This window comes from Liolophura sinensis, chromosome 7, assembly GCF_032854445.1.
Source record: "Liolophura sinensis isolate JHLJ2023 chromosome 7, CUHK_Ljap_v2, whole genome shotgun sequence".
NCBI lineage: Eukaryota > Metazoa > Mollusca > Polyplacophora > Chitonida > Chitonidae > Liolophura > Liolophura sinensis.
In genome coordinates, this window is record NC_088301.1 from 41024189 (window position 1) to 41043860 (window position 19672).

General features: G+C 38.1%; 2 protein-coding genes across 3 annotated transcripts; one reads left to right on the top strand and one right to left on the bottom strand.

Moving 5' to 3' along the window:
• Positions 1-90: 90 nt before the first annotated feature.
• LOC135470040 (phytanoyl-CoA dioxygenase, peroxisomal-like) lies at positions 91-10802 on the top strand. The gene is made up of 8 exons (XM_064748748.1): positions 91-369; positions 2932-3101; positions 4053-4221; positions 4630-4711; positions 5113-5294; positions 6030-6179; positions 7169-7306; positions 8145-10802. The coding sequence occupies exons 1-8, from the start codon at positions 307-309 to the stop codon at positions 8205-8207; spliced, it is 1017 nt and encodes a 338-aa protein (XP_064604818.1). The 5' UTR covers positions 91-306; the 3' UTR covers positions 8208-10802.
• Positions 10803-10912: 110 nt separating this feature from the next.
• Positions 10913-19435, bottom strand: LOC135469647 (N,N'-diacetylchitobiase-like). 2 transcript variants are annotated; one of them, XM_064748188.1, is made up of 8 exons: positions 19395-19435; positions 16691-17403; positions 15986-16431; positions 14925-15641; positions 14049-14286; positions 13241-13493; positions 12375-12515; positions 10913-11488 (listed from the first exon to the last, which is right to left on the bottom strand). In XM_064748188.1, exons 2-8 carry the CDS (start codon positions 17394-17396, stop codon positions 11377-11379), a joined length of 2613 nt encoding a protein of 870 aa, XP_064604258.1. In that variant the 5' UTR covers positions 17397-17403; positions 19395-19435; the 3' UTR covers positions 10913-11376. The 2 variants fall into 2 exon arrangements, with proteins under 2 accessions (XP_064604258.1, XP_064604259.1); XM_064748189.1 differs by lacking the exons at positions 10913-11488; positions 12375-12515 and having other exon boundaries at positions 13449-13577.
• Between the last annotated feature and the right edge of the window lie 237 nt (positions 19436-19672).

Genomic DNA, 19672 nt, shown 5'->3' on the forward strand with positions numbered 1-19672 from the left:
CAGACACATACGTATTCAACTTTCCATGAGTTAGTGGTAAACATTAAAATAAAAGCATCATTATTTTGACTGATTAATTTAGCTGTAACTTACCGAACAGATAGATCCAATTTTTGCACGTGATGCCGGCGAATCTGATGCACTGGTCACCTGCCTGAAATGTACGAGTTATGCTATGCCAGTGGATATTACAACAACAACAATAGTACTGTCACAGAGCACGTAATACATCTATGAACTTTGGTCGAGGCATGTTACTTTAATGCGTATATCACTATATGACAGATGACATGACTGAAGTTGATAATGGCTGAGCGGATTCGAACACTAACAGGACACTTGGTTCGCCACACTGGTAAAAAGAGCCCAGTATCCTTTTGATCTCTCTTTTAACTCAATAATTGGAATACCGTAGGCGTAAATTTTAGACTACAGATATCCCAGTCAATACTGTAAAACACTGTTTAGATTGCTGTCAGTGTTTAACCCTTTCTCTCATGCCCTTGAAAATTGTTGATCATTATGATCATTGTGATTACTGTATGAGGGAACATCCGCAGTACAGCTCAAATGACAATTAATGGACTTATGATATGCTCATTATACCTTGTGGTCCCTCAGCTCTTCTAGTACAGCACGGAAAACTCTTTAAAATGCTGACATTCCTTCTAGCAATGCCACGATTGCTATTAATTTTACACAATTAATTTTACAGTAGCCCATGCACTGAGTGTACCTGCATGGACTACTCTACTGAGGTAGGCTACTTTGTCAGCCTTGTTGCATTTTACGAGGAAAAAGGATAAAATTCAGTATCAAATTCGCAGGGATGGGGTACCAATATATACTCGCAATCATCTTCTTTATACTGGTACAGTACTCAAAATTAATTATAGGCAAGTGTGTACGTAATTCTCATGGATTTATTATTTTTTGTTTCATTACTTGTTACAACTATATTTCATATTTCACTTGTCCCAGCTAGTATGGTACATATTCTTAAAACATGCTTTCAGTGTTTTTAAAGCAGCAACAACATTGAAGATGTCACATCATATGCTAAGGTTCATGTGCTCAGTTTAACTTGTCTTCAAGGACCTAAAACATATTTCTTTCAAAAGCAGGATTCTCAAGGTTTCTAAAAACCATCATACTTTATTATTTTAATGTGATTTCACTGAATAACACAGAGAACAAAATGTCAAAACTGCATAAATGACTAGTGTGAATAGAGGCAGACATATTGAGAATTTTATTCAATCAAACACGTTGATATCAGATTGTGTGGCTTAAGCTGTGATGTACCCTTTACCCATTTACTCCATTAAGTGATACGAAGTGATACATGTGATTATTAACACAGAGTTACTGCATAAGATATCATTTTGAGATCGTTTACTATGATTTAGCTACATAAAGCCGAGTTGCCTTTTCACAGAGTGTTGAGGGGCAGGTCTGTATCATTTACAAACCACCACAGACATAAAATTAGTTAATTTCAAGCCCTGTAATATTCAACGATGGTATCACAAATTATGTCAGACAGTAGCATACTGTCTCAGCATAAACAGCATTCATCTCCTCAGTAGATCCAAGGGCTACTTACATGTAGACATGCAGTTCAAGTTATACAAATACATTTTTTGTCATTCATTTTACAGCTTGGTCAGCAGTTTGTTAGTAATAACAAATATCAGAGTCACTGAAAAATTCATTAGAGATGCCGAAAGTTGATGAGAATTTTGCTCCTTTGTCTTTCTTGCATACAAGGGATAATTTTTTCCTGTTTTCTTTTAAAAAATAAAGTAAAATTGCTGAAACGCTGTGTTTAAGCCAAGGTGTTTTCTCTGACATCCATGATAACTTGGTCAGCACTGCTCTCATCTTAGAAGCCACAACCACAAAAGTGAAGCATAAAATTCAGCGATAGTCGAATGCTTAGGTCAGCCTAAGTGGCGCTTAGATTTGTTTTCATTTGTTTCAGAATTGAGCATGAATCTAGTTGTGCAACAGTCCCATTGTAATTTTGTAAATATTTAATTTAATAGGAGTCAAAATCACCAGCACAACCCTGCCTGTATTCATCAGCCATGCTTCTGCAGGCTACTTGAACTACAAATGATATAGCAGGCTTACTGTATAAACAGTGCAAGCAGTGGAAGAAATATCCTTGCACCATGTCCAATATCCATGAAAGCTATTTATCACTTTGACCTTAATTGCCATCCACAACTTTTATCTGCCATAGGTTACTGCTTTGCCTATAATACGGAAAATAACCTTGACATTCGAGAGCTAGAGTAAACGTGATGTCACATTCCCGTCCATAATGGTGATACACTGAAGCTGTGTCTAGACGAAGTTTCTCTAAACGTTTACTGGGTTGAAAAAAATCTAAAAAAGTATTTAATGCCAGTTTAAGATACTTTGAATGGTAGTCTTTCAGTGGACATAAACATTAGTCAGGTGCTCTCTTTTCACTTTAAGATAGGAGCAAACTGCTTATATGAGCACCAGTTGGTTGATTCTATTTTCCATTCATGTGTGAAGAAGCATTTCCATTTGAATAATGTGAATAATTGAGTCCATTTCTGACCAGTCTCTACAACATGATCAGCCAAGGCATGTGAAAAGTGGCGGATTTTCATTGGATTTATTTCAGTGAAGTGTATGTGTTCTGTTTTTATTAATGGCTGTAAGTAAACCTCTCGATGGAAAAATTTTATTAATTGTGGAGGTGGGTTTCATGTAAAAATACTGGTTCTAATACATGTAAACTGGCCTCTTCGTGGTACTTTCTTTTTGTACATCTCTTCCCTACTTTTCATTAAATTTATGTGCAGAAGTGCAGAAGTATTTTTTGACAACAAACATGTATAGGTGCTAAGTTATTATTTTGTGAGTCATTTTCCTTAAGTTGTGTTCATTAAGGATGTTCAAAATGTTTCTGGGAATTTGTCCCCTGCCGTACAGAGCTCTTTTCGGTACACCCTTGAGAACCCCTTGAAAACGTTAACCAAAAACCAGCGGAATTTCTATGAGGAAAATGGATATCTTGTCATAAAATATCTGGTGCCAGTCTCTGCCCTCCAGTCTTACAGGTAAGCACCTTGTCCTTGATATGTCATACTGGAAAGATAACTTTAGTGTCCAAGATCAATAGGCATCCTCAAGAAGCTGTGTTCTTCCTGCATGTTTTTTTTTTGTGGAAAAACCTAGTATATTCCTAATACAAAGCCAAATCCTAGTTTTACAGAAATTTAAAAGTGATATGTCCTTGCATTAAAACAAAGTACAACAAATAATATTACCTGAGTTACTTGTGAGTGGTAAAATCAGACCTAAACAGTCACAGACATGCTTTTCTTACATGGTAGGTAATTCTATAAATCAACATCCAATAAGGAATTCTTATAAGGCCATGGGATCTGCCATTTTAGAGCAACCAGAAACACAATGTACATCTATGTGTGAGTGAAATAAAAACTTCTGCTTTTTAAATTTGTGGGGGATATTTTATTGACATATAGATACATCTGAGCTATAGTGTTGTCTTTTCTTTTAAAATGATTTTATGGTTTTTATATCTTACTTTTGTGCTTTGATATTAACCTGGTTATTGTTTACCTTTAGTATCTCAGTACACAACTAGCTTACATCTTACAGTTTGTGTTAGGTGTATCAATCATGGATTTACATTGTGTAGTCACAATTTAGTCTGGAAACCCCACAATGACTTGGAAACCTCTCACCAATGCGGTCGCTGTGAGATCAAGTCCAGTTTACGCTGCCTTCCTCTCAGGTTGCGTGTGGCAAGGTCTGCTAACAACCTGCAGATGGTGGAGGTTTTCCTGCAAGTCTCTGCCCAGCTCCTTCCCACCAGAATACTGGCAGCAGTCATATAAGTGAAGTATTGTCCAGTATGGCATAAAACACCAATAATATAAATAAATAAATATTTTTATACATACATCCTATTATGTTTTGGTATGTCCAAGTTATAGCACATTCATGTATAGGTTTCTTAACATCATAATTGCTGTCTGATTCAGAAAGAGGTTTGCGGAGATTTGTAATGGAGAATGTACAGTTCCAGGATTAACTGTAATGAAAGATGTGGCTTTGGCAAAGTCTTCCCCTATCCAAGGAGAAAAGGCAGTCGTAAAAATCCAAGATTTTCAGTATGATGATGCTCTTTTTCAATACTGCTGCTTGCCACAGGTAATATTCAGCTGTCTCTTTCAGAAAGTCAGTCTTTACTTTCAGAAATTTCAGAAAAGATAACTGTAAGAACTCATGTAATTCATTATATTAGTAACTGTCATAATTCTTTGATGCATTCATAGCACACGTACTTATAAAACCTGACATAAATCCAGACAGTAAGACGTTTACAAACTTCTGTACAAAGTGGCTTAAGCTTTCACCAAAGCATCAGAGCATCAGTTGTTAGTATTGGATCATAGTCAACCTTCAAGTACTTATTTCCCTCCATAAATGAAAAGATTTAGAAAAAAACTAGTATATTTGATATTAAAAGGTCAGTTGGGACTAGGGCTGTGTCAATTACACCGATTCTCCTAAGTAATTTTTTTGATACTGTCATGGTGTTTGTTTTATTTGTTTCAGATTATACGATATGTGGAGAATTTCACTGGGCCCAACATAATGGCTATGCACACAATGCTGATCAACAAACCACCAGATCTAGGTAAGCAAGTGCTGACCATGGAGAGCTTGTATGTTTCCACTTCAATAGTAGTTCACCTGCAACAGGTCATTCAAACTGTTCCAGATATTAAGCCTTGTCCTTACTTCATGTTGGATGAGCTGGCTATCTACTTGTCTGGTGAATGGATAACTTGTTTGTATCATTCATAGGTGGAGCGAAGTCATTCAGTGTAAGTCCCACCTGAACCCCTCTGCCTATGTAGCATCGCTTTCACATTCTATTTAGATTTTTATACTCATGTGACATTTTTGGGTCAAGGATAAAGTGGACAGAAAATTCATTTCTGAACTTACCTACCCAGCACAGTGAAACGGGGAATAAATATGTGTAAATATATGGGTAAAGATCATAATTTCTAATAGCACCTGGACTGTTTTCAGGTAAGAAAACTTCTCGCCATCCAGTCCATCAGGACCTGCACTACTTCCCATTTCGCCCTGCCGATAGAATAGTGTGCTCCTGGACAGCAATGGAGAAAGTTCATCGTCAAAATGGATGCCTCGTTGTGGTGCCAGGATCTCACCAAGGGGACTTGAAGCCACATAGCTACCCAAAATGGGAGGTTAGGCTAATTCAATAATGTATCAAGCATTCTTATTAGGACTCTTTTTGTGGTGAGCGACAGAGCCAAGGGATTCAGTGCACCTGTGTGTTTGTGAAGTATACTTGCAGGAAAAGGTACACACAGTTAGATAAATTACATTGACATGTTGACTACTTGTATTCAGTGGCACGTTTTTAACCAAAGTTCCACAGACCACATGCTCCCTTTTAGGTGGAAATCCTGGCATCTTTTTCAAAGGTGTACCTATGAAATTAGGCATTAAACCTATTTTGACTGTGAGAGGCCTCTGTGACTCAGTTGGTTAGCGTGCTAGCGAAGCGTGATGACCCAGCATTCTCTCACCAATGCGGTCGCTGTGAGTTCAAGTCCAGCTCATGCTGGCTTCCTCTCCTGCCTTACGTGGGAAGGTCTGGCAAAAACCTGCGGATGGTCGTGGGTTTCCCGCGGGCTCTGCCCGGATTCAACCCACCATATTGCTGGCCGCCGTCATATAAGTGAAATATTCTTGAGTATGGCATAAAACACCAGTCAAATAAATAAATAAATATTCTGTCTCGGTCAAACTTCGTTACAGTTTTGTACAAAAGAACATTTAATTCGAGGCTGCATGGAGAATTTATTTAATACCATACTGGGCTACATAAAATATTTTTGGGTTAAAGTTCAGTCTTCCTAATTTACATTAGTTCCTGAGTAAGTTTGTAGTAAAGTAAGTTTTTGTGAATTGTTTAGGGAGGGGTCAATAAGATGTATCATGGCATAACGAATTTCGACCCGACCCTTCCCATGGTGCACCTGGAGATGGATCCTGGAGACACAGTTTTCTTTCATCCTCTTCTGATTCATGGATCTGGAACAAACAGGACGGATAGTTTCAGAAAGGTCTGTTCTAGAGGTTGCATAGATTTCTTCAGCCAGTAACGTTTTGGTGTTGTGTGCATGTATATTTTAGCCCGTCTCTGTAGCTTATTTTGTATCCTGAGCGTCGGCAATGTTACACAAAATCTTAGGGGTGGTATCTTAAAAAGTATTGCTGGAGATTAGGGGTTGCACACATGTGGAGCACAATAACACAAGGGGGATATTCCATCATTGATTCGGTGTGTACGTATGAGATACCGTAAATTACAGAAATCCCGACTTAGTGTACTGGGTATTGTTTATTAGAATCAATGTTAACCAAAATGTTAGCGATGGTATCTCAAGAAGTACTGCATGTTTTGAGCTCATGATTTGCACACATGTAGAGCACCAGGGGGATATCACATGCATCCTTGATTCGGTGTGTACATATTAAATACCGTATGTTACCAAATTTCTTACTTAGTTTTTGTGTGGAATTCATGTTAAATAAATGCTAGGGGTGGTACCTTAAAAAGTACTGTATTTATTGAGCTCAGGGTTTGCACACATGTAGAGCACAATGACATGAAGGGATTATTCCCTGTAATTATTATTACACTGTGTGTGTATATTAAATACCATAAATTACTGAATTCTTGACTTAACATATTGTGTGTTAGAATACACAATACAAAGTTGTGCATAACTTTGGGTGGTATCTCAATATCATGCATATAAAGCATAATGACAAAAATGGGAAGTTCCATCACTGATGCTCTGTGGGCATATTAATTACCTTAAATTACCAAATTAACGATTTCAGTACTTTATGTATTGAACTTATGCATTCGTATGCCCCTTTGGCCTTGCTGTCAAATATAAATTTATATTCTATGGATATTTGTTTCCACTCTGCATTTCCTTAGATTTCTGCATATGAATATGGGAATATGGGAATACGGAAGATAATCTTAAAATTGTCTGGAATTTTTTAGGGTTCATTTACACTAGCTGTGTTTGTTTTGTAGGCTATTTCTTGCCACTATGCGAGTACAGACTGCCATTTCATTGATATTGCCGGAACATCTCAAGAGAACTTGGCTGAGGAAGTAATAGACTTGGCAGTTAAGCGCACAGGCTTGCCTCGAGAGGACATACAATTTAAGGTAATAATCATGTAGCTTCTTCATGGTTTGTTCAGTCACATCCAAGTGAACAGTATTGTTCTATTCCACTTGATTGATAAGGTATTCCTATTCCTGTGCAGGGACAACTCCAGTCCAAACTGAATTCGCTGAGAATCTCTTACAATGGAGGGGTCTCCGTGGCTCAGTTGGCTAGTGCGCTAGCGCAGCGTAATGACCCAGGAGTCTCTCACCAATGCGGTCGCTGTGAGTTCAAGCCCAGCTCATGCTGGCTTCCTCTCCGGTCGAAAGTGGGAAGGTCTGCAAGCAACCTGCAGATGGTCATGTGTTTCCCCCGGGCTCTGCCCGGTTTCCTCCCACCATAATGCTTGCCGCCATCGTATAAGTGAAATATTCTTGAGTACAGCGTAAAACACCAATCAAATAAATAAATTTTATAATGCAGAACTTCATTAGTAATACATGATGTTGCAAATACACGGTAGAACTAGAACAGAACAAAATTCTGGGCTGTCACAAAAGTCTGAGATTTTGTAGTATAGGCATAAATTCTTTGCGTTTGTTTATGACTCGAGCAACCTGATCAGACCCCATCTGCTGAGAAGTACTGATGCATACTTGAAACTGCTATTTAGTTTATTGCTATGAGCTGATTATGAAGATACTCTCTCTTTGGTGATACCAGAGTTATTTGATAGGCTGTGGTAAAACTTCAAGGCCTGCCCTTAGTTTAGTCAAACTCAAGTCTTCACTTATGGTATCATTCTTGAATTTGAAGTTCAACACTAATTTACATGATTGATATGAAAGACATCTCTTAATATTAAGATAATTTTCATTACCTCTGCAATTTTAATAGGACATTTGGACTCTGAAATCCCGCTGTGTGAAGGGGGAGCAGAACCATTTGCAAGGATATTAGTCACTACTATCCCATGTTCCAACAGACGTGCCTGCAAGAAACAGGGTGGCCTGCTTTCAGACTGACACGTGCATTGTTTGCCAGTAAGACAATCATTCCTGTGCAATCCCAATGAGAGAAATGACTTGAAACAAAGTCTGCTACAACAAAATGCCTTCATGGGCAAGGAGTAATCAGTATTTAGTCACATACTTTTGCCAGAGAAGAGTCTGTTATAAATATTAAATTAAGAGAAAGCTGAATAAGTTAAATAAAACAATTTCTCAGTCAATTAAATGTGCAAATATAGCTTTATGGAAATTCATTTACAATTAGGTGTTTCAGGAAAAAGGTTTTTATATCCCATCATTTTCTGTGTACTCCAGTGTCATAAAAAGGAACTAAAACCTCATGCCTCAACGAAATCACAAAAATTTAGGCGTTGTATTACAAGATCATAAGATTGTAAAGTGGAGTTGATACGTGTAATTTCATCATCTGTACTGACCCAAACTTGTGATTGTTAATATGTGTGCAGACCAACAGTAATCATACTGCTGTAGGTCACAAGTCCTTGGCAGGTGAGTTTGGGTGATATGTTTTTTTTTTTTTGGTTTTTTTTTAAACCCGCGTCAGGTGAGATGAGGTGGATATCTTGGGCCCATGCCTGGAGGCCTTCACCAGTAAGTGTCACCTAGGTCATCCGTTGAAATCTCATAGGATGTCCACACATATCTTCAGTCAAATATTCTTTTTAAATCTCTGTGATCATGTGACCTAAAGTCTGCCTCTGTCTTTTAAGGTAGACACCTTGTTTGGTCAGAACAGTGGCTTTGCTATTTTACTGAATTGGTCAAAAAAACTGCGATTGCAGTGTCAGAAAAAAATTAACGTTACAAATGTCATGTTTAAAGGACGCAACAAATAAAAACGATTACCAAAATATACAATTTTATTCTTTGCAATGGACCATCAGTCTTCACCGCATTCAGACAAGGAGATGACCCATGTCCTGCAACCACATAGTAATCTCTTTTTTTTTTTTTAACAGGACATGCTGTTTACTAGATTGTTTTGAGGATCATTGAAAATTTTGCATAATGGCGAAGTCAACATCACCTCCCAATGATTTTTGCGAGATATCTATATCTGATAACCTATTACCATTTACATTCTGCACAACTTAAACCTCTCCTGCATCCAGAAAATGGAAGTTGGAACCTAACAATATACCTGTGTTACCATGCCAAGTATTCACCTGAATCCAGGTTTGTTCCCCAAGTGTGCAGTATTTGGTTACCCCCCCACCCCCCTCATAAATGAGCAGCACTTTAAAGAGCTTGGAATATCCTGTATATGTACTTGGGGGTTAACAACACAGTGCACAGAGTTGCCACACATTGATTAGCCCTACACTGACATGGGCTAACAGTATGTATGAACCAGATGTGAACTGGTGCAGTAGACTGTTCGTTATATCAGAAGTTTGTCATGTGGGTGAAACATGTTTGTCATTGATATGTGTGGAGCAGAAATACTTTATTTTAGTGTAATGTAGTTGCAATTTGTTGTTTAGTTGATTGTTGACGCCATAATCAAGCATTTTTCATTTATCCAATGGAGATGGTCATTTTTATGAATGGAGGAAACTGGAATGCCTGTGATATAACTTTATAGCTACAAATCTGGTTTATTTACCTGGGTGGGTGCTTACTTACTGGTTGGATGTGCATTAAGGTTGAATACACAATATTTTTTTTTTCAAAACACAAACTTCTTATATTTAACTTACACACTGTTTTGAATATAACACCTGCTGTTAACTCTGTGTTTGACTGTTGGGCAGATAAAAGCATGAATTTAAACATAAAACTCAACGAACAGCTGTACACCTCAAAAGTCTTATCTGATGATGCACTTTCAAACAACAAAAGCAAGAGTACCAGGTGGTCATCGATTTCATGATATATAAACAAATTTAAATTCAGATGTATCACTCGACTGCTTTGCTGCTGCTTCTTTGAGTTCTAAGGCGTTGCATTCATATTTCTTCCTCAGCTAAGACTTGGATTAAATGGACCAGGAAAATTTGTGATATTTTAGAATAGAAAGACCATTTCATTTCATTTATTTTTTTATTTATTCCATTGGTGTTTTACGCCATACTCAAGAATATTTCACTTATACGACAGCAGCCAACATTATGGTGGGAGGAAACCAGGCAGCTGGACTTGAACTCACAGTGACCGCATACACCATTTCATGCCTGGTTATATTTTAGTGTTTTACTTTCCACTCTTTCACAATTTATCACAGAGCAAGTTCATTATTATGATTAATATTCATTAATATAGCCACATGGGCTGTTCAAAGGGCAGTAGGCTTGCATAATATTGCGGAAGTACCAAGAGGATAAAACTTACAAAACATAGATGTAAGTACATTTACAAATTCTACATATGTGTATTTGTAAAATGTATGTGAATCATGGTGGCTTGAAAAATGCACAACTTTTAATCTGAAAGTTATATGTATATATGATAAAGCACATCCCCATGTAAATTGCAAAGAACTTGTCCAGTAACAATGATGTTCATAATACACGTGTATAACCAAGTGTGTATATGAATGGGTGAGACAATGTAGAATATGGGTTGGTCAGATTTTGTCAAAAAAAAAAGTATATATATATATATATAGATATACATATACCCATTTGTAGTGAATATGGTGGTATAAAACATGAATTTATCAGACTGGGCAGAATCAGAGCGAGAGGACTCACTGGTAAGTGTGTAGCTGGTAAAATAAGTTTGCATGTGTAAAACATGAATGGTCCCTGACACAAAATCAACAATTTAATTATACCACAACTTAAGATAGCACTAAAGTTAACCAAGGTGTTTCGAGACACCTGCAGTTAAAGAAAACCCTGTGGTCTTTAAGAAGATATTTCACAAAGAGCAATAGTAATGTGCATAGCAAAGCCTTGCATGGGAACGATCATGTCCAGACTTGAGGTAGATAATTCACATATGCAAGATACACAATTACCTCAGATACACATTATAGAAACGCTCGGGTAGGACAAACATTACACTACTCTGCCCCATCTTCAAAAACAAGGTTATTTTACTCTGTACATATTTTTTTCTGTACATATGTTTTTCAGTTCTTTCTTTCACTCTGTTTAACTCTGATTGAGAGGACTGGCGGCTATCTGCTGATTGGCAGAGTCTGTTGATGGCTGTGTACCAGCATCTATCGAAATCACCCGACTAACACGTTTCCCATCTGCAGATCTGAAATGAGAGACAAGGAAATACCTGTAATGAATAAATGAAGGAGGGAGTTTTACATCCCATAACTCAAAGCACCATTTATACCAGAACATATACAGTCACAAATCAGCACTTTGCTTCGTGACAGGACTGTTCCACCGGCACAATCTAGTGAGATCAGGGCCTACTTTTCACAATCATGAACTTGCAACTGTCCTTCCAGGCTTTCTCAGGTTGAAAATTCACATTTTTATGGCAGTCCATCTACATGGACTCAGTATGCTATTTTAATATTTTGACATTGATCATAACACTGAGTCCATCCCCACCAAAATTGCTTCACATTTCTGAACTCCAACTTGATGGAACTTACCTCAACAAGGGCCATTATGAATTGAAACAAGATGATTAAGTTATGCTTACTGACAGCAGTGGAAATGTAATAGTCTTCTGGAGTATTTCAATGCCAAAATTTTGACATTTCAACAGCAAGCCGCTCGGAACAGCTGAAGTTCTAGCTGTCGATGTGACCACAAGCTAACAAGTTAATTCGTTTCATCGGTGAGGACAGTAAATTAAAAGAACAGTATTTGAGATTCCTCTGGAAAATTACATAGAAATGAGCAGAGTATGTGAGTTAGATTGCCATCATTTGAAAGGAGATGAAAGTTTGAAATATGAGGCAAGTTTTTTTGAGAGGCACATTGACTTGAGGCACTCTAACCTGCAGACAACATCATTTTGAGGAAAGAGTTACAAGTTTATTGAAAATGGCCCCAGTTTACCTGACAGGAGATAGCTAATAGTACCTAGTAAGACCATAGGGGAAAAAAGACAGGCTTACCTAATGTAACCAGGCAGTCTTGCCCGACAAAATCATCTGCTAAAAGCAAGCAGCAGAGCTTACCTGGTGCGTAGGAGCACTGAGGATTCGTACACTTCTGTTCCATCATGTGCTTCTTTCCAGTGTTTTCCTCCATCCAGGCTGTGTTCCACAGAGAGGCCAGGATATGCTGTGTTTGTGTACAGCTTATAACCATCTACTAATCTGCAACAATCATATCCTTTTCTTAATGATCTTTGAAAAGGGCAGATCACCCTCCAGCAACTTCTAAAATTCCCAAAACTTTGCCAAAAAACTTTGGCAATACATGTCCACGTACGCGTGAATATGGTTTGCTCTCATAAGTGAGGCCAAGTGGAAACACACAACCAAAGCTGTATAACAAGGACATCCACAAATTTAAAGAGAGACTCCTAACCTCAAGTTAATATACAGACGATGAGTTTGTTTCTCAGCTCAGGTTTTAATGAGAAAACTGAGTTGGGGATTATGACCTCACGCAAATATTTTCTACATTTACATGACGTATAATTTGCATACATATGAAAGATCCTAATATTATCATATCTTTTAAATAGATTTTTAACTGCATTCAAACTGGTGCAAGTCTTGTTTACAAAATCATAACCTATCAGTTCTAATCTATATTTGTCATAGAATATATCCATTAATTTTTATAGCACGCCATACTAACGTCAAAATATGCACACCTTCTATCACAGTAAAGGGGTTGCTTCCTCTCCACCCACAAGTGGGAAGGTCTGTCGGCAACCTGCACATGGTCATGGGTTTCCCCTAACAAAATGCTGGCTCCCGTCGTAAGTCAAATGTTCTTGTGTACTGCGTAAAACATCAATCAAATAAAAAAATATAATAGTAAAAGGGGCTCTCGAGGCATTTGGTGGATTATTTACACCTGTCAAACTCACCTGGCCCCTGGAAGGGGCACATGGTACATGATGCCCAGGTCATCTAGACGCTTCAGCTCATGGCTCCCTAATGCTGCTGCAAATGATGACCAATCATCATGCAAGACTGCCTGTCTCTCAGATCTTGTTGGGTACGACTCCCATGATGCCTCATGCCAAGCACGCTCCGCCAGAGCCAGGATTCTCGGATAGATCAGCTGGTGGAGTTGTTCAGGACTGCGAATTAATTCACTCCATAGCTGGCCCTGAATACCTGAGTTGATAAAATGGGTGGTATACGATTTCCTAATCCTCTGCAATAACATTCTTCAAAATTTCACAGCATTAACCTGATATGCTTTAAACAGAAAAAAAAAACACAAACCGTTTAAGCCCTAGCAGCATTCTGCTACATGTGTAGTATTAAATTTTACCTTTACAGAGTACAAGAGTAAGTACATCTAAAATTCTACGCTGAAGCTACAAATCCTTAAGTGGAAAAATCTGTCATCAAGGTGCAGATGGTTGTGTTTTCTCTAGCAATAATGCTGGCTGTATAAGTCGTATGAGTTATATATTCTTGACTACAGCATAAAACACCATACAATATAAATCTGTCATTATATTACAATTTTAAGCACATTTTTAGAGCCAAATAAAGGTAATAAACCATTATTTTAGCTGCCGACTCTTACATTTTTCCAATAGAATATCATCCTGCTACCACACAAACCTCAAAACGTTATCCTAAGATCGACGGAACTTTCAGAATCAGCTAAAAGAAGTAAATTAGTCTTGGTGACGAAATTTTATGTCACCATGACCATACCTATTACATTCTCTGGCTTCTCTAAGCGCTCAAACACCTTTTCTGCCGTCTCTAGATCCTCATCTGTGATTGGTTCTCCAGACAGTTTCTCATCACAGTTGCCAAGCAGATTCAAAGGCATAAAGCTAAATGTCTTGAATGTGTCAATGTATCGAGTGGCCCAGTACAGCCCTCTCTCATTAGGATCTGGTTCATAAGGATGGTCAAAGTAGAGATGGGTGCCCTGTGCCATTACCACCTGAAAACAGGATAAGAACGTGTTTTATATTTTTTTAAAACTGCCTCACTGAAACAGTCTTAATACTGCTTAGAATAAGGTATGGATATTGCAGTGTATGACCTAAAATTTCACTCAAAACAGTGCCATTTTAACTGCTATTAAATGTCATAAAATATTACTTTTGGTTCTGAAAATCGAAGTTCTCCAATATATCATCCTATCATTCAAACACCTAAGATCATCAAAACTCTCACAATCAAGCAAAATAGGCACCTTTGTCATGGGAGAAATTTGAGGTCAATTACCATTTACTAATTACCAGTAGCATTTATTTTTTTTATTTGATTGAAGTTCTAAGCCATACTCAAGAATATTTCACTTCTACGACTGTGGTCACCATTATGGAGAGAGGAAACCATGCAGGGCCCAAGGCAACTCACAACCATCTGCAGGTTGCTGGAAGACCTTCACAGCAGTAAAATTTGATGCAGGAGCATGTCTATTCCAGAGATGTGCACAACGGTCAAGAATAAAAACACCATTTTTAAGAAGAAGAATGTACAATAACGTCGTCCTCCAACAGAGGCGCTTGCTTCAGTTAAAAAAGGCATATACTGTCACATTTTCTGAGAAAATGCCTCTGTAGACTGACTCACCTTGTAACCTGAGTTTGCTAAGCGGTTCCCAGAGTCAGCCAATCTAACCTCCCAACGATTTAACCAAGCGTACACAGTCACTTCCTTACTTGGTATGTCATGTCGTTCAATCATTTCTCCATCATCAAAGAGCACTGCATCCTGCCAAGCTGACAGGTCCACGTTACATTCAGCAGCAACTTCAGCAACGCGCTTCACGAAATATTCCATGAGATCTTCTTCACTGTCAACGATACCCTCAGAGAGAAGCTTTTGACAAGCCTGGTAGTCTCTCCACGACTTTGTTGGTACCTCGTCACCACCAAAGTGAAATGACCTCAATGGGGAAATATTGGCATGCAGAGAAATAAGTTCTGAGATCACTTTTCTAACAAAAGCATATGTTGATTCCAAACCTGGATCAATGGCATTGTTCACATACTTCTGCACCGAGAGATGGTCCCCACCTGAGGTTTTGCCCACAAGGGTGTAGTCCTCAAATTTTCTTCCCATTTCCTTCAACCTATCCTGACGTAACTGCATAGTTTTGATAGCTGCATGAGCATGGCCAGGCATGTCAATCTCCGGAATGATTTCAATATGGCGAAGTTTTGCATACAAAAGCAAGTCACGGTACTCCTCTATGGAGTAAAAGGCTGATCGGATTTCAGGACCAGATCCAAGTACAGGAAGAATACATTTTGTCTCACTTAAGTCGTGGCCTGTTTTACCACCAATCTGGTGCACAAATAAAAATATGTAATACTGAATGATGAAAATGTTTACAGGTACCATAATACAATTTTTTGACAGCGCTGTTAAACATTTACTTTCACAAAACAACAAGATAAAAACTGCTACCTGGCAGGTGCATAGAACAAAAAAAATATAATAGAAAACTGAAATAAGTATGGTTTTAAAATGACGAAGATTTACGTCAGTGAAAAAGTACAGTAGAAACTACAATCGTCTACATCAGCATAAAAGAATCATGGCTGATCTGAATCAGAGTATAGTCGAAATAACACATTACAGAAGAGAAAGAGAAACTATACAATGGTATCAATTTTTTTTTTTTTTACCTGTGTCAGCTCTTCTAAGCCAGGAATCTCAAGCCTCCAACCTTCATCATCCGTCAAATGAAAATGGAGTTTGTTGAGTTTATACATGGCCATCGTCTCTAGCAACAGCTTTATATCCCTCACTGAGTGGAAGTTTCTCACAACATCAATGTGCATGCCACGGTAAGGGAAGCGAGGAGCATCCTGGATCTTCACCTCAGGGACACGCCCATCTGGATTCCACAGGCTCAAGAATGTCTGGATGCCATAAAACACACCCGCGGGATTAGTCCCCTGAATGGTTACCTGATCATCCTCAGCACTGACACGGATCTGGTAAGCCTCTTCTACAAACAAGCCTGTTACCTGTCTTCCTGAGAGGATAGTAGCAGTGTCGCACAATTCCAGGTGCACAGTTGCTCTCCGACACTCCTGATGACCCTCGTCTACTGGCAGCAAAGTCTTTTCTGCAATATACAGACATAATTAAATGGCAGGACTCATAACATTAAAATGATTCCGCAGTATGAAAAAAGTTTAAATATTTTAGGAATTTTATTACCCAATTGGAAGCATCCAATGACCACACCTCTTCTAAGAATTTAATCAAACTTCATTAAAATGTTTTTAAGTGGAATTAAAAGGTAAAGAAATCAATCAGCTTCAAGCGAAATGTGTCGCTTGAAAAATGCTAAACTTTAGGTAAATTACAGTATCTATACCAACCTGCCAGATATTTTGCTTCATTTACTAAGCTGTGGCTGGTGCAGCTAATGACCCATTTGTCTGTTGTGACTGTGACAAACTTTCCCTCCCTTTTGGACAAGTGCAACGGTGTTGGTATGACCATTTGAGCAATCACCCGGCCATCTGCTCTTGCATTTTTTTCATAGCGTTCCCCTGCCGTATAAGGATTATAGGCATCAATACGTCTCCCATAGCCAACGGAATAATCAAACCGCTTCCACTTTAATGGTGTGTCAAAGTCAGCCACAAAGCCTAATGTTTCATCCACAGTGCTTTGTATTAGTGCTGGATAACATCCTTCAGCAGCAAAGTACCAGTTAGGCATCACATCCGTTTTGGCCACAGAATAATACTGCCCCTTGAACGAAATTTTCAGAGAACACCCCTGCTCTAAAGTTTTGAAATATCTTGCTGGTTCCAAAACAAACAGGCAGCCATTAATGTGGGAGATCTTCACCTGTGCTTCTGGAATCAAGACATATTTTTCATCTGGTAGCACATCTGGTTCTATCATTCGAACATGACAGAAATAAATTCCCCATCTCCCAGCTTTTAGAGGTTTGTTACTGTTGTTTGTGAGTGTTAGACATGCCCTGAAGGTCTTTCTACCATCAGAAATGTTGTCTAACACCTCATAAAGCACGCCAAGATTTTCTGCAATGTCATTCAGTGTCTTCTGATCCATTTTTTTTCTGAAAGCAAAAAGCAAATAAAACAGTTAACACATCTGCTACAGTATATGTAACATTTTACCCACATGTATATTATTGCAGTTGTGGTGGACAAATCCATGAAAAACTTTGCTCATCATCAGCAATCCTGAAGTGCCTCCTAATTTAAATCTGTAGCCCAATCAAGAACTTGATTCATGTACCCAATGTATTAAGTGAATGAAACATGTACCAAGCAAATAAAACTCTAAGCTAAGGTCAAATGACTGACTGATTTATCGACTGGTGTGTATCACCACATTCAAGAATATTTTCATGGGTGAAGGAAAGTTAGAGTGCAAGGAGTAAATTAGAGGCCTTTGAAGTAAACAGCTTATCACATTTCTTGCCATTTGCCAGTTATGCCCTGTGTATCATTTGTAATATACCAAACAACAAATAAAATAGAGGAACAACTTGAAGCATAGAACTAGAATGGACACAGAGAATCAGTAAATTTCAATGATAAAGGTATTATGACAGTCCCCTCCAAAATGCTTCAGAAGTTCAGAGCAAAGTACAATGAGATAGCAAAGGGACAGGAAAGGCACGCAGACAGACACTGAAGTAACCTAAGGCAAAGCAGAGCAAACATTATAGTGGTATATAGATTATAGAAAATAATTAAACATGACTAATTAAATAATGACATTGGGTAGGTTTCAAGGTTGAATATTGCCAACATATTAATATTCTGTTGGTATTTATATCAAAACCATGCCATATGGTTAAAACATAGACTCTGACTAAGTTCAACCATGCAAAAAAACAGCAACACTGTTTTAAACATCATGACTTAAAGTCTGCACATTCTCCTCCATGTTCTAATTCTGCCTGAAACAGGAAACCTAATTCCACTAATTCTGCAACAAATCCGAACCTAGTGGTATTAAAAAAAAAAACCTTCATTAGGGTAATTTATTTGTAATATCACAGATTGCATATACTTTAAAGTCAATGAAAATGATGTACAGCACACAGTTAGGCAGTAAGGGCAGAATATATTCATGTTCAAGGAAATTCTTCAGTGATTGACTTCAACTGACATTCATGTACATGTCAGAAAAAATGCCTTTGGCAATGGGGTATCGGCAGATTCTCTTCTCACAACAGGTGGCATTGCGCTGAATTAGGACTTCGTCACTACAAATATTTATTCCGCGACCTGAAACATGTTATGAGCTGCGGTTTCATCTATGACATATAAGGTCTACTAACTGTGATGTTTTGCGGTTACAGCTGCCGCTGAGTGTTCCACTTCATTGAAATTCTGTAATTCTCTCCTAGTTTAGACTTCAGCTGGTATCCCATTAATAGCATATTAAAATTGATAACCAGTGAAATCTATTGTTTAACTTTAAAACTGAATTTGTAAGTTATTTCCCTTTCTTCTGTGCAACGATATCCATTTTTCAGTGATCATTTCCATTAACATATATGTAACGAGATGAAAATCTGAGGAATATGTTCTTTAACAGCCTTGTTATGTTTATTAGCACTGTTTATGGTATGGTGTCATAAACAGTGCACCAATATTGAAGACACTGGAAGAGAGTGATAATCATTCAAACGTTACATCTATCATATATATATATATACACTAATCTGCGTGTCTGACCTGATACAATTAACACAATTCGTGTAAATAATTATTGGTGCAGGAAAAGTAATATAAAAACAAAAATGCGCGAAAGGGTACCCCGGTAAGGACTCGTGAACGCATTTAATTCAAATTTGACTGAGAAAAGGGAGCACTTCTCGTTGAAATGATGCAGGCATCGCAGCCACACAACAGCTTACACGATTGATCTGCATGGGAACAAAAGTACGAAAAACAGATGAATAAACTATAGTTTCATCGTGTATTCCAGAAGAAACTGGAATAAATTATTACAAAAAGTGACATTCTAGAACTTATGGCAAATATCAGCATGCGTCTTTTTAACCATGGAGCTATTAATGCTTGCACTGACCATTGGTTTGTGTTCTCAAACTTTTGACCCCTCCACTATCTATGCCATGTGAAGCACGAATCTTCTTTCCTCCACACACATAAGAGTTCCTCCAAGCGAGATTGGAGTCACCGCTGTATAAAGACACTCTAAGCGGGACACGTGAAAAGAGTGCACGTACAAGTATAGTTTACATGGGGGGGGGGGGGGGGGGGGGCTGGGGTGTAATATAGGGTATGGACTTAGGGTATGAACGCCTCTGGGGCCTTTATAAATTTCCGCTGAATGTTATGTTTCGA